Source organism: Nematostella vectensis, chromosome 1 (assembly GCF_932526225.1).
Source record: "Nematostella vectensis chromosome 1, jaNemVect1.1, whole genome shotgun sequence".
Lineage (NCBI taxonomy): Eukaryota > Metazoa > Cnidaria > Anthozoa > Actiniaria > Edwardsiidae > Nematostella > Nematostella vectensis.
This window is the reverse complement of record NC_064034.1, coordinates 10,670,248-10,691,550: the sequence shown is the minus strand read 5'-3', so window position 1 is coordinate 10,691,550 and position 21,303 is coordinate 10,670,248. Positions and strand designations below refer to the sequence as shown.

General features: G+C 44.4%; 1 protein-coding gene across 2 annotated transcripts; it reads right to left on the bottom strand.

The window, feature by feature from the left end:
* Positions 1 to 223: 223 nt before the first annotated feature.
* On the bottom strand, positions 224 to 20,867 carry LOC5507528 (receptor-type tyrosine-protein phosphatase T). 2 transcript variants are annotated; one of them, XM_048728043.1, is made up of 42 exons: positions 20,693 to 20,867; positions 18,925 to 19,235; positions 18,250 to 18,391; positions 17,723 to 18,009; positions 16,978 to 17,116; positions 16,466 to 16,773; positions 16,130 to 16,280; positions 15,548 to 15,849; positions 15,338 to 15,479; positions 14,615 to 14,922; positions 13,660 to 13,801; positions 13,114 to 13,351; positions 12,759 to 12,889; positions 12,342 to 12,632; positions 12,131 to 12,201; positions 11,813 to 12,032; positions 11,134 to 11,430; positions 10,239 to 10,532; positions 9,518 to 9,838; positions 9,269 to 9,369; positions 8,270 to 8,465; positions 7,827 to 7,929; positions 7,160 to 7,412; positions 6,640 to 6,694; positions 6,392 to 6,515; positions 5,953 to 6,104; positions 5,416 to 5,543; positions 5,073 to 5,160; positions 4,929 to 4,996; positions 4,570 to 4,609; positions 4,384 to 4,481; positions 4,159 to 4,275; positions 3,822 to 3,979; positions 3,338 to 3,473; positions 2,608 to 2,757; positions 2,371 to 2,470; positions 1,793 to 1,857; positions 1,572 to 1,706; positions 1,247 to 1,366; positions 935 to 1,089; positions 709 to 844; positions 224 to 456 (listed from the first exon to the last, which is right to left on the bottom strand). In XM_048728043.1, the coding sequence occupies exons 1-42, from the start codon at positions 20,850 to 20,852 to the stop codon at positions 376 to 378; spliced, it is 7,014 nt and encodes a 2,337-aa protein (XP_048584000.1). In that variant the 5' UTR covers positions 20,853 to 20,867; the 3' UTR covers positions 224 to 375. The 2 variants fall into 2 exon arrangements, with proteins under 2 accessions (XP_048584000.1, XP_048584003.1); XM_048728046.1 differs by lacking the exons at positions 17,723 to 18,009; positions 18,250 to 18,391; positions 18,925 to 19,235; positions 20,693 to 20,867 and adding an exon at positions 17,289 to 17,428.
* Between the last annotated feature and the right edge of the window lie 436 nt (positions 20,868 to 21,303).

Sequence of the window (21,303 nt, the reverse complement as noted above, 5' to 3'; positions counted from 1 at the left end):
AAACATGAGCCAACTTGTATGAGCTCTACAAAGGGGGGGGGGGTTAAAATTTGTACCGAGAATAACATTTTGAGCCTTCTCAAAAGAGCCTTCTCGTAAAGATGTCGGCAGAAATGACCCGTGGCGGCGTGGCTGTGCCCCAATATAATCTTAATATCTCTGTATCTGTTGCCCCCTTACCTCCCCACCCCCCCCCCCAAAAAAAAAGTTATAGGCAACAAGCTAAAAAAATGTTTCTTTATCAGAAGATTATATAAAATCTATATAAACTCTAATTTAGTATGCAAAATGTTTCTGCTATAAAATATAGTTCTCTTTGTTTGTAGCACTTTCTTCTTTCTCTATATCTGGCGTGATGTGTGACAGCGAGTCTTTTTAAACCTCGCTAAAGTTTGCGTAATCACTGAACGAGTCAAGGTATCGCTGGACCATCTGGTAGCAGTAGATGTACTGAGTCTGCAAAAGAAAAAAACAAATTTGAGGGTGGGATCTTTGGATGTTTCTTGGCAGTATATATTTTTTTTAGCTTGAGACCATATATTCAATAATCCTGACTTCTTTTTTTTTTGTCCGCGGATCTGCTTCATCCCATAAGCGACGATTCATAACGGATCCACTAAACTATCCATGAGTAACCACTAATAAAACTATAACAGACGCCTGCTTGTATTTGATACTCGACGATAGACGGGCAATCACGTGACTTACCAATGTCTCCACCGCCCCAGGCCTTCCCAGCCGAAGGACCTTGACTGTCTGGAAGACGTCAACAACTTGCTCCGCTTTAATGCGCTCCAGCAACGAATAGATCGCACAGAACGTGCCGCTACGGCCGACGCCATTACTGCGAATACACATGGAACAAATTACGTGTTTTTATTGGCAGATGTCTGTCCAATCCTACCTCCACCCCTTTCAATAATAGGTTCCGTACCTGCACTGTACAACAATGGCTTTGTCACCGCATTGCTGCTGGGACAGTTGTACCCAGCTCACCAGGTCGAGTACACTCTGGTGATTGACAGGTGCGCACTTGTCTGGCCACTCGATATGTTGTATGTGGACGACCTCGTGTTCACCTTCAACGCCCTTTGGATGAGAACAGATACTTTTGAGTGCAATAAACCATAACAGTGAGCCATTATGGGTAATAGGATATTAAAGAAAGCGGGCATATATTCAAGGGTATTAGAGGGCATTCATGTGACTAGTAATAAGTATACTTGGTCGAGACTTGCATACTAACCTTCTGACCGATGGCCAGCTTTCGCGAGATGAGCTTGCCTTGCTTCTCACGTGACATTAGGCGAACATTCAGGTGATCGTAAGTCTCGCTTCCTTTTGAAGGCCAGTACTGGGGATACGTCTTTGAAATAAAGTAATAGATTGTCATAGTGGGCTACGACTACGACATTTCACAGAGCGTTATATGGTAATACTATTTTCCATCAAAAGGGATAAATGAAATTTTCGCAGGTAAAGTGTTTATTGTTGCTCTCTCGCTGGTGAAGCAGGGCAACCTTGCGCCTTGGGAGTGGACTGGTATTTTCTAATAATGTTGTTTCGCTTACCAGAGTATCTTCCTGCAAGTTGTTCAGCATGACGATGGTGCCGATCTTGTACTGGCAAATCATGTGCCAGAACTCGGCCATTGTGTGTTCGAGAGGGGCCTGGGTCAGGATGAACGCGTTGCGCTTTCTAAATGCCTGAGATAGACGTTTCAAAGATAAGATGACTCATGTGCCGAAAACACAGAACGAATAAAAACACATTCAAAAATTTGAATACTTACATCTGCAAATGAGGCGTTAATGTAGTCTCCCCCGTCAACTGATAGAACGACACGACTGCTATCCACTGCAATCAGATCTCAATATTTAGATACGCTAAGGCCAGTGTGTGATATTTTCATATCATAATAATGTTATAATTGGCTCAGTTTACCTCTATTTCTGCTGTTGTTGTTTTTATTGCTGCTGTCAATGGTAGTTGTCATTGTTATAACAGATGATAGTGCCGAATGCTGCTGTTTTGGTTGTTGCAGTTGCTATCATAGTTGTTGTTGCTGTTATGGTTGTAGGATGGTTTTATTTCTGTAGTAGTTTGAAGGTTGCTTTGAGTGTTGGTGCTTCCCGAATCATAAATATGGATGATAACAATATTGAATGACGAAGAGGACGTGAAGAAATGTTACTTGTGGTTATGTTAATGTTAGTGATATCTTGTTACAATATCCTTGTCAAAGCGTTCCGCAGGTTTTAATCAATGCTTATAGATATATAGTAGTAGTTTGAAGGCTCTGAGTAGCTCTGAGTGTTGGTGCTTCCCGAATCATAAATATACTTTTAAATATATAATTGACTGACTTACATGGGACGACAGAGGGATATCTGTTCTTTTTTATGTTGTAGTCTGCGCGACCGACTTTGCTGTTTTCATCCTCGATTTGAGAGCTAACCGCCAACAGACGCTAAGAAACAAATGGGAAAGTTATAGACGCACGCTAAGCAGAGCCCGACGGTCGAGGACCACTAGACGACAGTTTCGTCAGATTTCTAAATAACCGAAAACTATGGTATGTCGTTTAGTTTGGAGACAATATGTTACCTGATATTCCAGAGCATATCCTGACAGATTCTGTGTAGGCTTGACAGCCGCTCGTTTGCGCATGGCAATTTGTAGGTTCCCTGCCTCGATTTCTGTGTTCCCACATGTGAGCGCCTCGAGTACGGCAAAGTGTACAAAAGCGTACTGGTCCTGTGGTGAAGAATAAGGACGTTTAGCTTGAACCGGATCACGATAGAGTATCATCTCTCCCAAACAAGCCACCTTTTTAAGGTAGGTATTTTAGTCCAAAAAAAAGCCATTAGCAGAGATCAACATTCGGGCTTTGGCATGGGAATTAATTTTGGTGGCGAATTGCAAGTAGAATAAACCATGGCAGTGTAAAGAGACATTCGTATGAATTCTTGGGCCCTAGTCATTCGGGCCCTTCCACTTCTCTTTTCACGGCTTGTAGGGAAGGGGGTGACAGAGATCTCCGTTACCTTACCTTTGCCCTTGTGTGTAAGTTCCCTGTTTTCACTCACCTCTGTCTGTATCATGGTACATCTGTTTGGACACAGCTTGTGGTGGAGGGGGTGGACAAAGAGCTCCGTTACCTTACTTTCGCCCTTGTTTGTAAGTTCCCTGTTCTCACTCACCTCTGTTTGTATCATGGTACATCTGTTGTTTCTTATCACGTTTACATAGTTGTGGATATCCACGGATTTTTCTTTCTTTGCGCGTTCTAACATGGCGTCGATTGCGATTGCATCAGTTCCCTGTTTTCACTCACCTCTGTTTGTATCATGGTACACCTGTTGTTTCTCATAACGTTCACATAGTTGTGGATATCCACGGTTTTTTCTTTCTTTGCGCGTTCTAACATGGCGTCGATTGCAATAAAAGCACCGGTCCTACCAACGCCAGCACTGCAACGCACAACAGTAACCATTTAATACTGAAAACAAGACATAATAAGAGCCAGGAGCCATGGTAGAACTTAATGAGAAAAAAGACGGGAACAGAAAAAAAAAAAACGGGCATGCACCATTAAGGTATCAATCCATTTTCTGCAACCGTTCTGAGTTAAAGTCCGTCGGTCCCACTTGTGTAACACCGCTGCCTTGCTTTTGTGCCGTTGTCGTTTTTATTTCGCTTCTGAGATGAATATCTCATTTGCATTGGGTCTCATAACCAACTAAAGCCCGCGTCACGCCAGTCGGATAATAAGAAAATAGATACCTTCCACAGGAAGTATTCAAAAATATGCCAATCACCTGCAGTGAACCAGCATGGGGACCTGGCCGTTGCGTGACGTGTAATGCGCGCGAACCTTTCGACGGAAGCCTAGGACCGAGGTCGCGTGTCGGGGCACGCCCTTGTCTGGCCACGAGGTGTACTGGAACTGGACCACCTGCCGGCTCTGTCCCTCGTCCTAAAGGGAATGGGATAACTCAATATTAATTTACTTATTAGAACCTGGGGGACTAAAGGAATGACATGACTGCTTTAAAAGCTTCTATCGATGAGACCGCTGGATGAAACTGGCAGAGGACCTATGCTCTAGAAGGAGTAAGGAGGATTAAATTAGTAAATTCTGCTCTCAATGCCAACCTTCTTGATAATAAATGTCCGCACAACGTAATCAGCAAAGACTTCCTCGCGGTGGAGACTGATGTCAAACTCGCCATGTCGAGCTTTTCCCTCCGGCCAGTACCTATGGCACTTGGTCTGGAACAAAGGAAATGACGTATAGACTACCTTAACTATGCATGGGACACTATAACGACAAAATACAGTCTGTCTAACTAAAAAAAGTATGTAGTTTATTCTACGAACCTTGCCAACTTCGACTATGTTTGTGAGCATTACGATGGTCGTTACTTGTTCTTGCCAGACGAGTTGCCAGAAGTCGGCAACGGTAACAGGCAGAGGTCCTGAAACAAGTTACACAAAATCAGGTCAGGTCAAGGAAGGAGGGTACTCTAGCTGAGTAAGAGCAGAAATAAGGATAATGTTCTTTACCTTGCGATGCAATATACGCTCTTGGTGTCCCATCATAACCCTACGTATAAAGAAGAATAACTGAGCATTACCAAATCCCAAGAGTGTACAAGGATAGGGATAATTTATTACAGGCCCGTGCGAACCTTTTCTATTGACGCGTGGCTAGAGGGATGGTAGCCCTTTATCAAGCCCACTTTTGCCAAGCTATTTCAAATCAGTCTGTAAATCTTCATCATCAATGGGACTAAAGTCGGACAATAACTCCCATTTTCTATTGGGCCTTTGCTGAGGCTTGAATACAGTTAGTAGCCTTGCTGTACTAGTGCATTAAAAAAGCTTTCAATATTACGGATCATGCACTTGTGTCATATACTAACGTGTAGATAAGATGCGTTGATATAGTCCGATTCCTGATTGTCTCGGAGACGGACGCGAGAGTGATCATCTGAAATATAAAGATATTATATGGTCAACTTTAATAAAAATTTTCAAGTGCATTGAGTCTCAGGGACATCACGTACATGCTATGATATTCGCATAGCGGTTTCTTTTCTTGTTATCTCGCCTTCGCGCCACTTCCCATGTGAACTGTTGACCACTCGGCAGAGTCTGGAATACAAAAATAATATCATGACGATGATGATGGTGATAATGATGACGACGATGATGATGACGATGATGATAATAATGACGATGATGACAATGTAATGATAATGGTGACATTATCGGTCTTGTTATTTAGAAGTTATTTTTATTAGAAGCTTCTCTTCCTAACGACTTCACCCCATCCCATCCCAAACCAACCCTAAACCCCAGCCACCTCCCCAATGGTCCCTCGCCCATAGCTCCCTGCTTTTACCCTACCTGGAATTCCTCTTTGAACCTGCCCTTGGCCTTGAGACGATGGACGTGATCGCTGAACTGGCTGATGGGTACAGGGCGTGGCTGCCCCTCTGTGTTCTCGTACAACGGCTCCTCGATGTTTCCATTATCTGAGGAAAAACGCAAACCGTGTCATCTTAAATTTGTCAAAAGTAAGAATATAACAGGGGATAGGATCGACCCAGTGTTATTATAACGACCAATTAAGGGAATAACAAAGACAACTAGGGAGCATTGCTGGCGCTGTTGGTAGAGCATCGCTCTGTAGTGCCTGTGCCTCTAACCACAGGTTTCCCGGTCGCTCTCTAGTGCCTGTGTCTCTCACTACCGGGTTCCTGGTTCGACGTGAGTTGAATTAGTTGGTTCTAGCTTTTGCCAGTTTTCCTCCCTCCACAAAAAACATCTCGATCTAAGCTGTGTTCTGTGGTCCAACATGAGTCGTATGGTGGCTGTCTGAGGAGCATTCTTTGCCTTCCACTCGTATGAAGTAGCACTGCCTTTTGAAATAGCCCCGTTTACCTTCAGGCTTGACCACTACAGGGGTCCCGCTCTCGGCGAACTCCTCGTCACTCGGCGTGAAGGACTTGTTTGCCTCGCTTAGGTTGCTCATAGTCACACCATCTTCCTCAGACTTCCCAGCCCGGTTTTCTTGACCTTTATTTGGGATCCGCCTATAAAACCAAAAAGCTTTACCTCTAGCTTTATCGCTGGGTTGGAGAGGGGTGTAGAGGCAATCACTGTAAGAATGGGCCACTTATTTACTGTCGATTGGAATCGCCCCCCCCCCCCCCCCTGCGTCCAACTCTTGCAAGGGACAAATGGCGCTGGGCGCTGAACACAACAAACAGACGGAATGCCTTCAGCGTTCCGCCAGGGTTCTCATTGAAGTAAAAATGTTTTAACATTTAAAAATATTCAAAAAACACGGATAGTAAAAAGGTTATAATTGTTCGCACACCTTCTCCAAATGAAGATCCCAACTAGTAGCGCTGCCATGACAACAAGCAAGCCAACTACGACGCCCACTGCCATGGCAACGACTCCGCCTTTGCCCTCTCGGCTCGGCTCCTGCGTCCCGGCTCCTAGAGAAAGCCAACATAGTGCAGAAAGTCTCAGTGTATCATGTGTATTCGAAACTGGATATAGTTGCTCGTATAACTTTCTCATGGAACTGATACAAAAGATATCGCAACCAAAGAAACCCACCTGCGACGAGAACGGATATTTTGGCGACCTTGTAAGGATCTCCTGCCATGGATTTCTAGGGAAAAAGGCACACATGGAAGATTTTGTTAAACATGGACCAGGGAAGGCGCGTAGCTATAAGGGCAGAGGGTACTCGCTTCTCCCCTCTTTTGCCAGCGTCGTGTCATTTTTATTCAAAGGATTCTCAAATACTATACTTTTTTCATAAAATATATGTTACTACACATCCCCCAACCCTACCCAACCCTACCCAACCCTACCCAACCCTACCCAAAAAATCCTGTCTATTCGTCTAAATGGGTGGGTCCAATCTAGGTCAAATAAGTCTACATATCTGCACACAATATTGCTCCCTCTTTCCAATAGGGTTGGGTATGTAAAAAAAACTATACCTCGACTTACTGATACGCCTGCTACTTACGACAGCAAACATAACGCTACGCATGGTATACGGTAATTATTGTGTAAACGGCAAATTGCTACAGTTCAGAATACATCACAGCTGATAGCAAATACTTACTGATGGACTTTCTGCAATAGCCCGGATGTACACATTATAGTCCAGACCCCCCTCTAGGGGAACATTTCGGTAGTCTCCATACATCTTTGCATCGCCCACTGTAAAGTTCATCGCGGGCTCGGAAATTTCTTTCAGGTTGGCCGTGACGTAGAATTGCAGACCTTGCGACTTGGCACGAGTGAAGTTTGTAAGAAGTTGAGCAAAGTCGTCTGGAAGGTCGCTCCCTGATTGGTGCACGATGATTTCATATATACTAAAGAGAATAGACAAAAATGTTTGAATTTTAGCTCTCATTTCTACCTCATTCCCACTAATTAATAAAAGCCATCGATGTGGCTTGTAATGCTTCCCGGTCTACTTTAAAAGACTCAGAAAGGATGTCCAACCAGGGCCGTAACGGACACCTGAGGGGAAAGGGGAACACGGTACAAGGGACATTAAGTAAACTATGGGGGGAGGGGGTGGGTGGACATCCACGTCCCAACTGATCATTTCCTTATAATTTTAGAAAAATTACTGGGGGGGGGGGGGGGGGGGGGGCACGGGCCCTGGCCCCTCAAGGCGTCATGGCAAAGCCTACGAAGTAAAAACAGCTTATTTTTTTGGCTCAGCCTTGTTGTAGTTGCGAATATGACCTAGATGTCATAAGGGATCATAGCTGTTGTACCTGATTTGCCCGTTGATGTCTGACGAGGGTATAAGCGTGATATTAGGCGCGCCATCTGAGCTGACGACTTCCTGAATCTGCGGCACGCTGGGCTGCGGCGGAGCTGAACGGTGAACCATTTATTAGATTTATTAGGAGCTGATAAATTCAATGCTTTAATGCATTTTAATAATGGGGATAAAAGAAAGTTTGAACCAATTACACACCATTAACACGCGGCTACCACACAGTACTACGGCACGACGATGTTACATATTGCAAGACACGGTACTAAATAAATTAACACGTAACTACGGCATAAAACGTGACCGTGTTGTATCGCGTCGAATACAGAACATGCTGTAGTACCGTGTTGTTTCGTACTGTGTCGTTACGACACGACACGTTATTGCATAACACGACACAACATAACACGACAAAACTCATTTTTTCTTGACACTCACCGTCGATATCTGTACTCGCGGCGACACGGCTGCTCTCGGGCCCATGACCACATGCCGTCTTCGCCGACACGGTCAGACCATACACCGTGCCTGGCGTGAGCCCCTGGACACAACCGCTGACCGACGGGCCATTGAACTCCGCGCGTTTGGACACAGAGAATGAGGGGTCGTATGTCTTGAGGCCAGAATAAGATATCTGTAAATGACATGAGTAAAATGTGATCAGTACATGTGGGCCCGGTTACATACAACTCAGGAAAAGATAAAACTATAACAACAATTGGTTATCGCTAGTTTGGAAACCAAGAAAGGTAGATAGTAAATCCTGATGCCTGAATAAGTTTTACGATTGCTCTTCTCATTTCCAGAATAGTGCAAATGTAAAACTAATCTAGGCCAGGGGCCGCGGGGGGGGGGGGGGGATTGTTGTTCTGTGTAGCCAAGGTAGTAATCAGAATATTGAAAAAAAAACATCGTCTAGTTTGGACACGGTGAAATCTTATTCTTGGTCAGAAAAAGATATCTCGACATGACTAAGAGCAAACGTTGAACGCTAATATACAGTGACCGTGGTAAGGGGATGGGGATTTATACAGTGTGCAGTACCCAGGTGAGTCAAGATGACGATAAATCTTGTAGATCATCATCTAGTTAAGATAAATTTTATATGCACAAAACGTAGAGATAGGTAGTAATCAGAATATTGAAAAAAAACCATCGTCTAGTTTGGACACGGTGAAATCTTATTCTTGGTCAGAAAAAGATATCTCGACATGACTAAGAGCAAACGTTGAACGCTAATATACAGTGACCGTGGTAAGGGGATGGGGATTTATACAGTGTGCAGTACCCAGGTGAGTCAAGATGACGATAAATCTGGTAGATCATCATCTAGTTAAGATAAATTTTATATGCACAAAACATAGAGATGTAAAACGTAGAGATGTAAAAGTAACACTTTTAGTAAATGCTATGAGTATAACAAGCATCAATACTCACATAGTACTTTTCCACCTTCTCGTCTGTCGGCATTACCCACTTTAAACAGACTTCCCTTTTATCGGCGGATATCAGTTTGAGGCTGCGGGGAGCCCCAGGCGCTGAAAAAGAAGATTAAAATCATATAAAAAGGCACTTTCATGCGATCACCCTTTTATCACTTATTGTTTATCTAAATACAGCGGTTTATTCGTAAGGCTACTTCAAAAACGAAAAGAAGTCGCGCGATAATTTAGATTGCACACTCACGTGATGTCTGTAGTGCGGTAGGAGACGAGAATGGCCCGCCTCCCGCTGACGTGTTCCCGCGGACGGAGATGCTGTACTCCGCGCATGCGTGTAAACCGCTAACAATGACACTCGTCTGCGATCCTGGGACCACTCGCACGATCTCAGAGCTGATGCCCCGGACGGTACGCACCTGGCGTCCTTGTTTGACGAGCGTAAGGCGGACCTTGTAACTGGTTATGGGCCCGTTTGAGCACGACCTGGGGATCTCTGGCCAGGAAAGCTGGAAAGTGGTGGCATTGAGCTCAAGAGTCAATACACTACTCGGACTGCAACATGGGGCTGTGAGAGAAAAAGTGTTGTCTTTCAGAGACGTCTGGGAAAAAGGAGGGTTACATGTGCTTCAGGAATTCTTGCTGGGACTAGGGTTTGACAATCGGGCCTCTTTTTACAATTGGTTGTAGAATGTAAATGTAGAACTAACACCTGACAGATGTTTTTTGCAAACTTTTAAAACCTACTCGTCGCTTTTATTTAGATGGAAACCTTTCTCAGCTCCCCAATGCGATCACAGTCAAGATAATAAATGATTTTGTGTTAGGTTTTCCAATGACGAAGAGTCAGGTGTTCTTAGACAGACATAATTCTCCCTTAAAGGTGATCCCATAGAAGCCATCGAGCTTAATGAAATGGCGCTATAAAAATTTTGTATATTATATATTTTTTGTGTATCATAGCTTACCATACACCGGTACATCTACTGCCTTGGTTGGTGTACTAGGTCCAGGCAGTACCGTCACAGCGACCACAGAGAACGCATACCGCACCCCTCCCATGACGGTAATAGGGTATGACGTCATAGTGACATTAACAGTCTTGGCGGCGGGCTGTTCGGCGTTGCGATGGGTCACCGTGTAGTATTTGATTCTGGCGTCATTTATCTCCGCAGGGGGGTCCCACTGGAGTGTAACCCGTGGGGGAGTAGGACAGGTGGGGCCAGTCACAGAGAGCAGAAGGTTTTGTGGTGCCGTGGGCGCTGAAACATGTTAAGACATAATAAATGACTGACACGCGAAAAAGGCTTTGTGATCAAGACAAAAAGATGATGGCTTTGCCAGTAACGTTTTTGGTGTTTTAATAAATCCGAAACATACAATAAAGTACAAATTAAAGAGTACGCCATAAACAAAAAAATAAGAACAGAGAAAGGTAAGAGAGAAACACCAAAAAAGGAAGTTATTGTGACGTTTTAGTACATGAAGTTTAGTAATAGCAAGTGTAGAAACATATTAGGGTTTTTTCACGATTCTACAATACAAACAATAGAATAAATAAATTTGCAAGATAAAAAGAGATAGGGCGTGGTCGAGTTGAAAGCGTAGGTAGGCGCCTCAGGCAGGCCAGGAAACACAGCTTAGTATCGAAATTGTTGTTGTTGTTGTTTTTTTTTTCTGTGGAGGGAGGCAAATAGGAGAACCCGGAAAAAAACCCTCAGAGCGAAGGCAAGATTAAACTAACTCAACTCGGAACCGGGAATCGGACCCATAATTCCAGTGGATACAGGCACACTACAGAAAAACGGTCTGCCCACTGCACCACCAGGGCTCCCCTTGAAAAAACCCTTATGTCCATCTTACCATCAGGGGCGGTGCGTACTGTCTCGGGACTGCTGAGCGGACCATCTGCCACCGTGACCGCGAGGACCTGGAATGAGTACTCAGTGTAGATGGCAAGGCTGTCAAACGATGCGAAAAGCGTGGAGTTTCCCGTGATTCTTTGCGAGTAGTGGGCTGAGCGGTCTGTTCTGTTGTATACGATTAAAAAACTTCTGACGATACCGTGAATACTGTCCAGCGGCGGTAGCGACCAAGATATGCGCACGCTTTTGGATGACGTGGCAATGACCTTTACTGAACCTGGTGGTTGGCTCGGAGCTGCAGGTTAGCGAGGAAATACATGAATATAAGAACAATTATAGGACGCAATGCAGCTAACGCGGCACAATTACTGAAAGAATACTAGAGGCAGGAGGCGACTAGCTGTAAAAGCAAAATAACAATTATTTTCTGGCGACTTTTTAGTATCTCATTGAAGTAGATTCTCTCTGAAGGTTTGTTTCACTTTATTTCCCGTGAAAAGTCAGCTCATTTGAGTAATGTGCTAAAGTGGTTTGAACGTTTAAGCCAAAAACTGGAAGGTGCGACGTAAATATCCACTGGCAATTTCCAAGTGTGTATTATATTTATTGTACAGAAACCCAATGCTTCCGAGGATGAATTACTTGCAATCAACGGCAATCGAGACTGAATAACTCACCGTCCTCCTTGGTGCGCACAATCAGCTCGTTGCTAAGGGGACCGTCCCCCTTGTCGTTATATACACGCACTTGGACCTTGTAGGATGACCACTTGGCCAGACCGTCTATGACGTCACTAGTCACCGGGCCCGGGAGAGTTTTCTCCGCCCATTCCATGATTGGCAGGCGCGTGTAAGATATCTTGTAACCTAGCAACGGTCCATTTATAAGTGAAGGGCGCTGGAAAAAAAATAAAATTTGTGACTGCGCTGCGAATATATATCGATGATAGAAGCGGCAAAATATTTTTCAAGGGCTGGTTTATCATAGTCACTTACTTTCCACGTGACTTGCATACTCTTTGACGTCATGGCGACAACGGACACGAGGCTTGGAGCACCACCAGGAACTGAAGGAAGACCCACGAGTTAGTTATTAATTTTTTTTATTTCAAGTGATTTTATAGGAAACAAAAAAAAAGCACAAAAATTATAGGACGTACAGGACAGATAGAAGGCGGAAATTAGCAAGCCAGTTAAAGATACTCACGCGAGGAATCCGTCGTAAATTTAAGGTATTCGCTCCAGGCCCCAATACCTACTCGGCTGATCGCGCGGATCTTGGCGCTGTAATTACTATACACTTGCAGACCGCTAATCACGTGACTACGAGAAGAGCCCTGCAGCGTCTCTGATTGGCTAAAAGACGCGTTCCCATAATGCAACTCGTATGATGTCACTATTCCTTGGCCTTGACCGAGAGGGGGCTGGTTCCAAGTGATGGTGGCGGAGCTTGTTGTTAGTTTGGAAGCTACGGGTTCCGCTAGTCGTGTTGGGTAATCTGTGGAATATTGAGATGGTAGTCAAAAGCTGAAAACGAAATCAAACAAGCATAAGAGACACCTGACACTATAAAGCCTCCGTCGAAATAAATCCGACGAAATCATTACAAAATGCATATACTTACTTAGAGTAACCATGACAACGGTCGTGGCTCTGGCATAACCGAAAACGACAAGACCTTGGTAAACGGCCGCGCATGCATATGGAGGACTGGTACAGGGAACAGGTCCAGTTCCGGAAGCGGGTCTAGAACAGCTAAGAACATAAAAACAAACTCATTAGATAGAATTTATCAAGAGCGTCAGTCAAAGGTCTGTAATACTAAAATGAGACTTGTCATAACTTAAGTGGTATCTAAAGCCTGAGGCTGCGGTCAGTCGCTTCCCTTATCGCGGAATTATACAAAAAGGCTGAAAATCTACCCTATGACCAGTCACGTAAGGTGTTCACATGTGATGAGTCACGTGACCGCTAGTTACCTGTACGTATCAAGGACATGTTCAGCTGACGTGTAATTGAATAATAGTGTTGTCGTTAGCGTATTGCCTTGCTGTGTGACACCACTTGAAAGATGATTGACGTCAGACTCGTTTGCAAACCACGTGATTTGACGAGGTACTGGTTGTCCCGTTACTTTACAGATCAGATCACGTGACTGCCCCGGTGTTGCTGTGAGGTTTAAACTGCTTGGACTCAGTTGAATGCGAGGGACTGGAACTAGAGGCAAACACAACACGTGAGGAAAGACCCCTTGCTCAAGTTACTCTGCATTGGAATGTAAGGGTGGAGATCATTATATGTGAACTATGTCACCATGGGTGTTTGCTTTTGTCTTTGCCTCACGACAAACAAAGATAAGCTCGATTACCAGCCTTATCTTTAGAAAGATTGAATGACCGCAAGGAATGACGTCGGCGGTAAATAGAAACTGTGTCGGAGGGCGACTAGAGAGAATCACTCGAGGCGAAAACAAGACGTCTGATGGAAGCCTGGATTTGGAAACACCAATGGCCCTCGATACGTACATTCTCTGCAGCCAAACAACTCTATTCTCATGCAGACTGCAGTATTCCAGGCCAGTGGAAAAATCCGCACACTCCAAGCGACAAAGGGCAGAGATAGCCAGTTGACTACAGGATCGTCTTTGTTGGTGTTGGCCGGCAAAATCTGAAAATGAGGAAAAAAATAATTACTTGGTAGAATGCTCGTTTCCCAAGATTTTCATCCAAAATCCAGCGCGTACAGGGGCTGCGAATTGTTCCAATAACATCCTCGTTCCCAGGGTCTTCCTCTCATATCCTCCTTGCCCCTGGGGGTAGGGGAGGTTGGGACCCTGGGAACGAGGATGGTCCCATAAAAGGAGAGGTGTGAGGCAAAAAGTGTGGGGAGGGGTGGGTGGTGGTTGCAAGGGAATGGGTGAGTGGTGGTTTCAAATTTTTAAGCGCTATTTATAAGAGCGCGGGTAGGTACCAGTCAATCATGCATAATTTCTGGAATAATCGCTCAAAACTAGCATTATTTTTAGACTTTTCGAAAAAAAAGCAATGCTCAGAATAATTTGCATTTTGCAAACCGAAAACAAACCTCATATGTCCATTATAATGTATCATTTAAATGTAAAATTGATCTCGCTTTTGTATTAAAAAAAACGTTCATATATAAAGAAACATCAGCTCAGAAAAGTGGGGGGGCGCTACCCTCCCCCCTCCCTTCCCCTCCCCAGTTTCCATATCTATCTATCTGACGCCCCCTGCCCCTCCCCTTCCGCCGCCCCTAGCTTATTCCTTTCTCAGCTGCATAGCGGTTTTTGGACAGCGATCGTAGAGTATGCTGTATCTCGTATTACCTTGTTAATGTATGACTAAACAATGGTTATGAAAAAATAACTTCGTCTAGATTTGTTTGTTTCTGGTATTCAAGTGATGCGATGCATAAGGCCATGGAGTGCAATCATTCGCAAACGCAAGAGCGACAACAAACCTTCTCTTGATTCTGCTCTGTCTTATAACTCAACCACAGGGAGCCACCCAACGTATACTTCAAGCTATACTGCGTCACCCACTTATCCTCAGTAGGGGATCCCTGTGTCGCTATGCCCGTGATCTTCGTCACTCGCCCCAGGTCCACCTGCAGATACTGCGAGCTGGACGACGTGGCGCTACACCAGGATAAGCCGCCGTACAGACGGCCAGCGGACGGACCGTGGGAATCGTCCACTTTTGATGATGACGTCATGTGTGAGTCAATGGACAAACCTCCAGTCTCAAATCCTAACGGTGAACTGCAAGCTAGAAAAAACAAACAAAGCCACTTCTGAGGGTAGGTGGGTGGGTAGGTTAATTAAACAAATACTTTGGCAGCCGGCAAGGACTGAAATGTCTATTTACAATTATAAATTATGATAAACTAAATATGAACAACTTCTATGTTTGCTTGAAGAATGTCCATCAACAACTACTTTGCCATTGTTTATTACTAAAAATACAACGGCTCATTCACGAGGAAACGCCAAAATATCAATTTACGAATGAAGTTTGAAACGTTATATTGATGATTACTCGCTTGAAGCCGGTGGAAATGGATGCTTTGTGTGACTCGGCATTGAGCGGGAGCATAAAATGGCGGCGTGATTGGCCTTCTTCAATGCCGAAGCCTGAATAATTGCAAATTAACACAATAATACAAATAAAAAATATCCCTTACCACTAGCAATTCCGAAGACTTCAACCCTAAGCACAGGATGATTTTGATATAAAGTGGGATAGAACTTGACGAGCTTGGCCCTGGTCGGGTTACTGAGGGTATTGGTGACTATTGTATTTTGATCCGTGTTACCGGTGAATGTCTAGAAAACAAGAAATGCAATGGGAAATGGGAATCAACAATGCATTCTTGTCTCGAGTGACTACAAACCTTGGCCGCACCATTCTCATGATACTCCGCCCATCCCCGGTTGTCCACGGAAAAAGAAAGCTTGTACCCAGTTGTGTACTCATTAGGCTCAGAATTGCCTTGAGTGGCCACCGCGCAGACGAACTTTACACAACCGAGGTCGATCTGCAGCCATTCCCCGCCTCCTGTGGTTTTTGGTGCCCATCCTAGGTATCCCCCAAGTCTTCCTCGAGGCGCTTTGTAACGAACGTCGTATTCACTACTCGCTGTGAATCGGTGGTCAGGAAGCGTACCAGAAACACCAACAGATGACCGAGCGCACACTGTAAGCAGTCACACACAAACGTGATAATTCAATGAAGACATCATGCCAATATGATGTCATCATCATTCAATGAAGACATCATGTAGTACTGGGTTGAGAGTTTGAACAGTCCATGATACATTGCGCTGCTTTGCGCCGTCATTTTTTTGTCCTAACATAGCTGCTTTCAGTACAGCATGGTGAATTATACATTGCGTATTTCGCTTCTCGGATAATCATCTAACAATACGCATGTTTCTAGTATCTAAAATTTCGGCAAGCCTTATTTTGACAAGTACCTGTATCCTGAGGTACTGCGTAAACTTCCGTCCGTAGACATACTCGATTCCCTTGGTGGGTGACGGGCGACACTCGCACATATCTCATGACGTCACCTTCGTCCAGTGTACTCTGCACAACGGAGTCTCGGTCGTAATTTCCATCGAAGACCTGTAAATAATGGCAGTCGTCATTTCGATTACTTGTTAGTGACTAGGCAGAATACAAAGATATAAGACCAAAGAGTCATGGGAAAATATGCCAGAAGGTAAAAAGGATGGAGATAAATGGGCAGCGATTGTTTTTGTAAAGAGCAGCCTTTGTCAGTGTCTTCTGTTGAGTTTCCCATTTCTCACCTTGTTTAGAGTATTTTCTCGATAAGACAGCCAAGAAGAGCCACTAATAGAGCCATTTAACTTATACGTCTGTACCCACTGGTCAGCGGATGCATCCCCCTGGGTCGCCACGCCACAAATCACGTGACGAGATCCCATGTCCACCTGCAGGTATGGCGCGCTGTCACTGGAACTTGCGCACCAGGACCCCCCAGGGGAATACAGTCGACCTTTGGAGGGTGGAGTGGTGCCGTCGTATTGTGAGGAGGCTGTGAGGCTGCTATCTGGAATCTTATTGCTGCTTACTCCGATTGCTTGGGACGCACACGCTGTAAAACATAACAAAGCACTGTCGATGTGTTTTACTTCGATCAACACTGATAACGTTTTTCTAATGAGATTTTATAAATTTCCGCGCCGTAGAAAATGGATCATGTGTGAGTCTAGCAAAATAGCCACTTATCAGATATACTTCTTAGTTTGATGGATGGAATTTCTTGCAAGAGATTATATGTTCCTCGAGTTGTACTTACAGACACATCCAAGCAGTTCCACTCTAACGCAAACCCCGACACTCCAGGTCTCGGGATAAATCCGCACAAAGCGAGTCTCCTTAGCTTGTGCAAACCAGTTCACTCGCAAACCGTTACCATCTGTGTTACCAGACAAGACCTGTAGATTGGTATGAAATATAAAAAATGATGTTGTTTTTTCTTTAAAGAATATGTAATTTTTTGTTGTTTTCAAAACATATGTATAGGTTCATGTAAAATTTGTATGACAAAAGGGGCTAACTTTATGGCACGAGAAAAATTTTAAAGAGGTAAAGGGGTGAGGGTCCTACCTCGCCATTCCTTGCCCATTGTCTCCCATCGTCACTAAGAGGTAAAGGGGTGAGGGTCCTACCTCGCCATTCCTTGCCCATTGTCTCCCATCGTCACTAAGAGGTAAAGAGGTGAGGGTCCTACCTCGCCATTCCTTGCCCATTGTCTACCATCGTCACTAAGAGGTAAAGGGGTGAGGGTCCTACCTCGCCATTCCTTGCCCATTGTCTACCATCGTCACTAAGAGGTTAAGGGGTGAGGGTCCTACCTCGCCATTCCTTGCGCATTGTCTCCCATAGTCACTAAGAGGTAAAGGGGTGAGAGTCCTACCTCGCCATTCCTTGCCCATTGTCTACCATCGTCACTAAGAGGTAAAGGGGTGAGGGTCCTACCTCGCCATTCCTTGCCCATTGTCTACCATCGTCACTAAGAGGTAAAGGGGTGAGGGTCCTACCTCGCCATTCCTTGCCCATTGTCTCCCATCGTCACTATAAGCAGCAGTGTATTTAGTTAGCCACTTGTTCTCAGTAGGGGATCCCTGTGTTGCTATGCCCGTGATCTTCGTCACTCGCCCCAGGTCCACTTGCAGATACTCCGAGCTGGACGAGGTGGCGCTACACCAAGATGAGCCGCCGTACAGACGGCCAGCGGACGCACTGTGGGAGTCATCCTGATTGGATGAGGATTTCATTTGTGCATTAGGAATTAAACCAGCCTCGATGCCAAGCGAGCCACCGCACTCTAGAAGAAACGAAGACGACAATAATGAGACAGTTGTATAGAGCAGTATGCTCTGATATGATTGTGATAAAACTCAAGCAGCCTGCTACGCAGCTCATGATGAGGACTTGAGATAGTGGCATCGCTTGTGGCAATGTTTATAAAATAAAATGATACTGCGCGTATCAGAAGCAGTGTCACTTCCACATCAAGATCTCTCAATGCAAACCGTCCATTCGTGTCATTTGTGTTTTGGCTTACCTTTGAGGAAGCCATAGACCTCCACCCTTAGAGCTTTCCACCCGCTATAGCCCTTAGGGATGAATCTTATGAGCTTGGCCTCTGGAGGGTTATTAAATACGTGCTTCACTGGTGTGCTCGTGTCTCTATTACCTGTGAAGGTCTGAATAAAAAAAACCCCAGAAACATCAAAGGAGAGAGAAGGGGAATGGGGAAGGTAGAACCAAAACCTTAAGGTCTGTAATCCTATGTTTCTTGACGCATTCTGGAAGTTTAGCAAAGTAACAAATTGGGCGTATATTAATTTTAATGCAGGTTTTTTTATCGTGCTTCTATTCTGTAAAAAAGAGCGAAAAATCAGCCTCGAGCAATCGTAGTCGCCACTACCCTTGTTCTCGCGATAAAAATAAGTGTCGAACACCTTAAACGTCACAGCCCCCTCCTTCCTTCATCGTATTTTTTTCGGTGGCCTAGCCCTCGGGATTTCAGAAGGACCCATTTTTCAGAGGCCCATTTTCTTCCGAACCCCCCCCCCCCCAATCCCCCCTCTAAAACTTCCCTTCCCCCTTTATAGGGTATTTTATAAACACTACCTTATTGAGGCCGAGAAATTGCTGGTATTGCTAAAACCAATTAGTAAGAACGTTTCATGATTGTGTAAACCAATTTAGGCTGAAAAAAAAGCTTGCATCGTACCCTATCAGTTCCACCTTCCTGGAATATCTGCCAAACAATATTATCCAGGGAAAGAGAAACTTTGTACTGCGTTGTCCATTCATTGTTTGGATGGCCTTGAGTGGCTATCGCACATATTAGACGTACAGAACCGAGATCAATCTGGAGAAAGTCATTACTATTCCCGTTGGTTCTCGGAGCCCAGGCACCAGGGCCGTTGAGTCTTGCACTAAAGGGTGCATAGGAATCAGAGTTGTACTGTGTGGTGGCAGAGAATCTATAATCTGGGATAATTACACTGCTACTTAGGCCAATGGCTTGGTCACTGCAGGCTAGGAAACAAAGATAGAAGTTAAGCAGGGGCTCATAAGTAGGGGCAATCAACTTTCCCATGTTCTGGTACTATATAGGTGTAAAGGTGTTTCCTAGGATCAGGCTACTTTTAGACGCGCGGTGAGCCAATCAGATTCAACCTTTGTGTTGACGTTTTGGCTGAGCTCAACTGCACGCGCAGTCTTAGACAAAAAGCTATGTTCTTTCTTCGGTACTTTGACTTTTTGTTGTCTCTTCTATAATATGAATCCAACCCTACCTATCACTTTGAATTCTAGCTTGCAATTCTTTTGGTAAACAAACAAAACCGACGGATGATAGATAAAAATATATTCTTCCTAACTGCAATTTGCGCACCAACGTCAAAAGAGCCGATTGGCCCGTTCCTGCGCGCGCGTCTAAAAATAGCCTGATCCTAGGAAACGCTGTGACATCCATATAATACAGATGATTGCCCCTATTTATGTGCCCCTGAGTTAAGTTAATACGCAGCGCACATGTATGTAAAAATATACCTTCGGGCACTTAGCCAGGATTTTGAGCGGGTCAAAAGTGGTTCTTCCGAACCCCCACCCCCCCACCCCTGACTACGGGCCTACCTCTTTCCTACTTTGTCTCAGGGTGTTTCATGTTCAGGGGTGGGGGGTACTTGGCTTAAAACATGGCGAAGGGGTGGTGTAAGCCCACTTTTTGAAACCCAAACGGCCCATTCCCTCAGAACCACAAAAAATATTTGTGGGGAGGGGTGGGGAGGGAGGTGGGAGGGGGGTAAGGGGGTATAATTGGTTGTGGTGGCATAAATATAGAAAAGGGGAAGATTGCTGTACCACGGAATGGTAAACAGCAGACGCAAATAATGCCCGAACTTACAAAGTCACAACATAATATTCTATAATCACTGGTTTCGTTACTGAATTTTGAATGTTTACCGATAGCCCATGGTCCCCGGTTTCATACTTCTTAAATGATAACATGGATTAGCATAATGCTACCCTTTCGCGCTTTAGTCTAATAATAAACATCAATGCTAACCTTATACGATGATACGCTAGAAATACATGAAGACATGGCGGGCAGCCAAAAGCGCTCAAGCAACAACATACAGAAGTCTTTAGTTTCATTCAAGCATTAATTAAGTATATACATTTGAATCCCATTGTCGTTTCATAGAATAGCCGTACAAATGGGTAGTGACTTGGAACATTTAGGGAACACGGAATTATTAGGGTCACTGAGTCGTTAATGTAAACATCGTATCCAGCAGATTTATGTCTACTCCTCGATTCATGTGAATATCTTGTATAACTTCCTGAACGAGAAGCGTGCGTGTAAAAGCAACTTAAAGCAATCGACCGTCCCAAAGTCGGATGGCACGTAAATTATTATAATGGATACTGCTAAAGGGCAGTACATTAACTACTGTGGAGATCGTTTGAGTCCTAAAAAAGCCACTTACCTATCACGGATTGTAACAGCGACAAAACTAAAAGTATTTTCAAGCAATTGTGTTCGAGTCCCATCGTAACTCTGCTGTTGTCATCTTCACATTCTGGTTTCAGCTTGAAAATTCCATCCGTACGACCTTTACTCAACCGCTCAATGCTCAAAATTAGCATCAGATTCACTTCCGGTCGAAGCCAGTGGAGTGTGACGCATAACTAATAGCTAGTGGGAGAAGTTTTTGTTGCATACCTCACTGTTATCCTCGCTCTACAATTGGACAATTCTGACGCATCGTGGACTAAGTGACTGATTATTGCGTCCTAATATTCTACTCGGAAACCTGACTAGCCCTTATCACCTCTGCATGCGTGGTCGATGCTATTATAGATTCAAAATCCTTTTATGACTTCTATGCGGAAGTGGGTGGCGGTTACGCCCGTTTCACATGCACTTCATTTTTGGCACCTTTAATATTCCGTAGGCAAATTGGAAAGAGCTTACAAATCTTGTGCAAAAAACTTTTCTTTATGTTATTACATTCTACAGTCACCAATATGATTTAGGGTTATTCCATAGTCAGCTTTTTATTGGGGAGTAACAGCGCATCAGCATTCATAAGCCTTT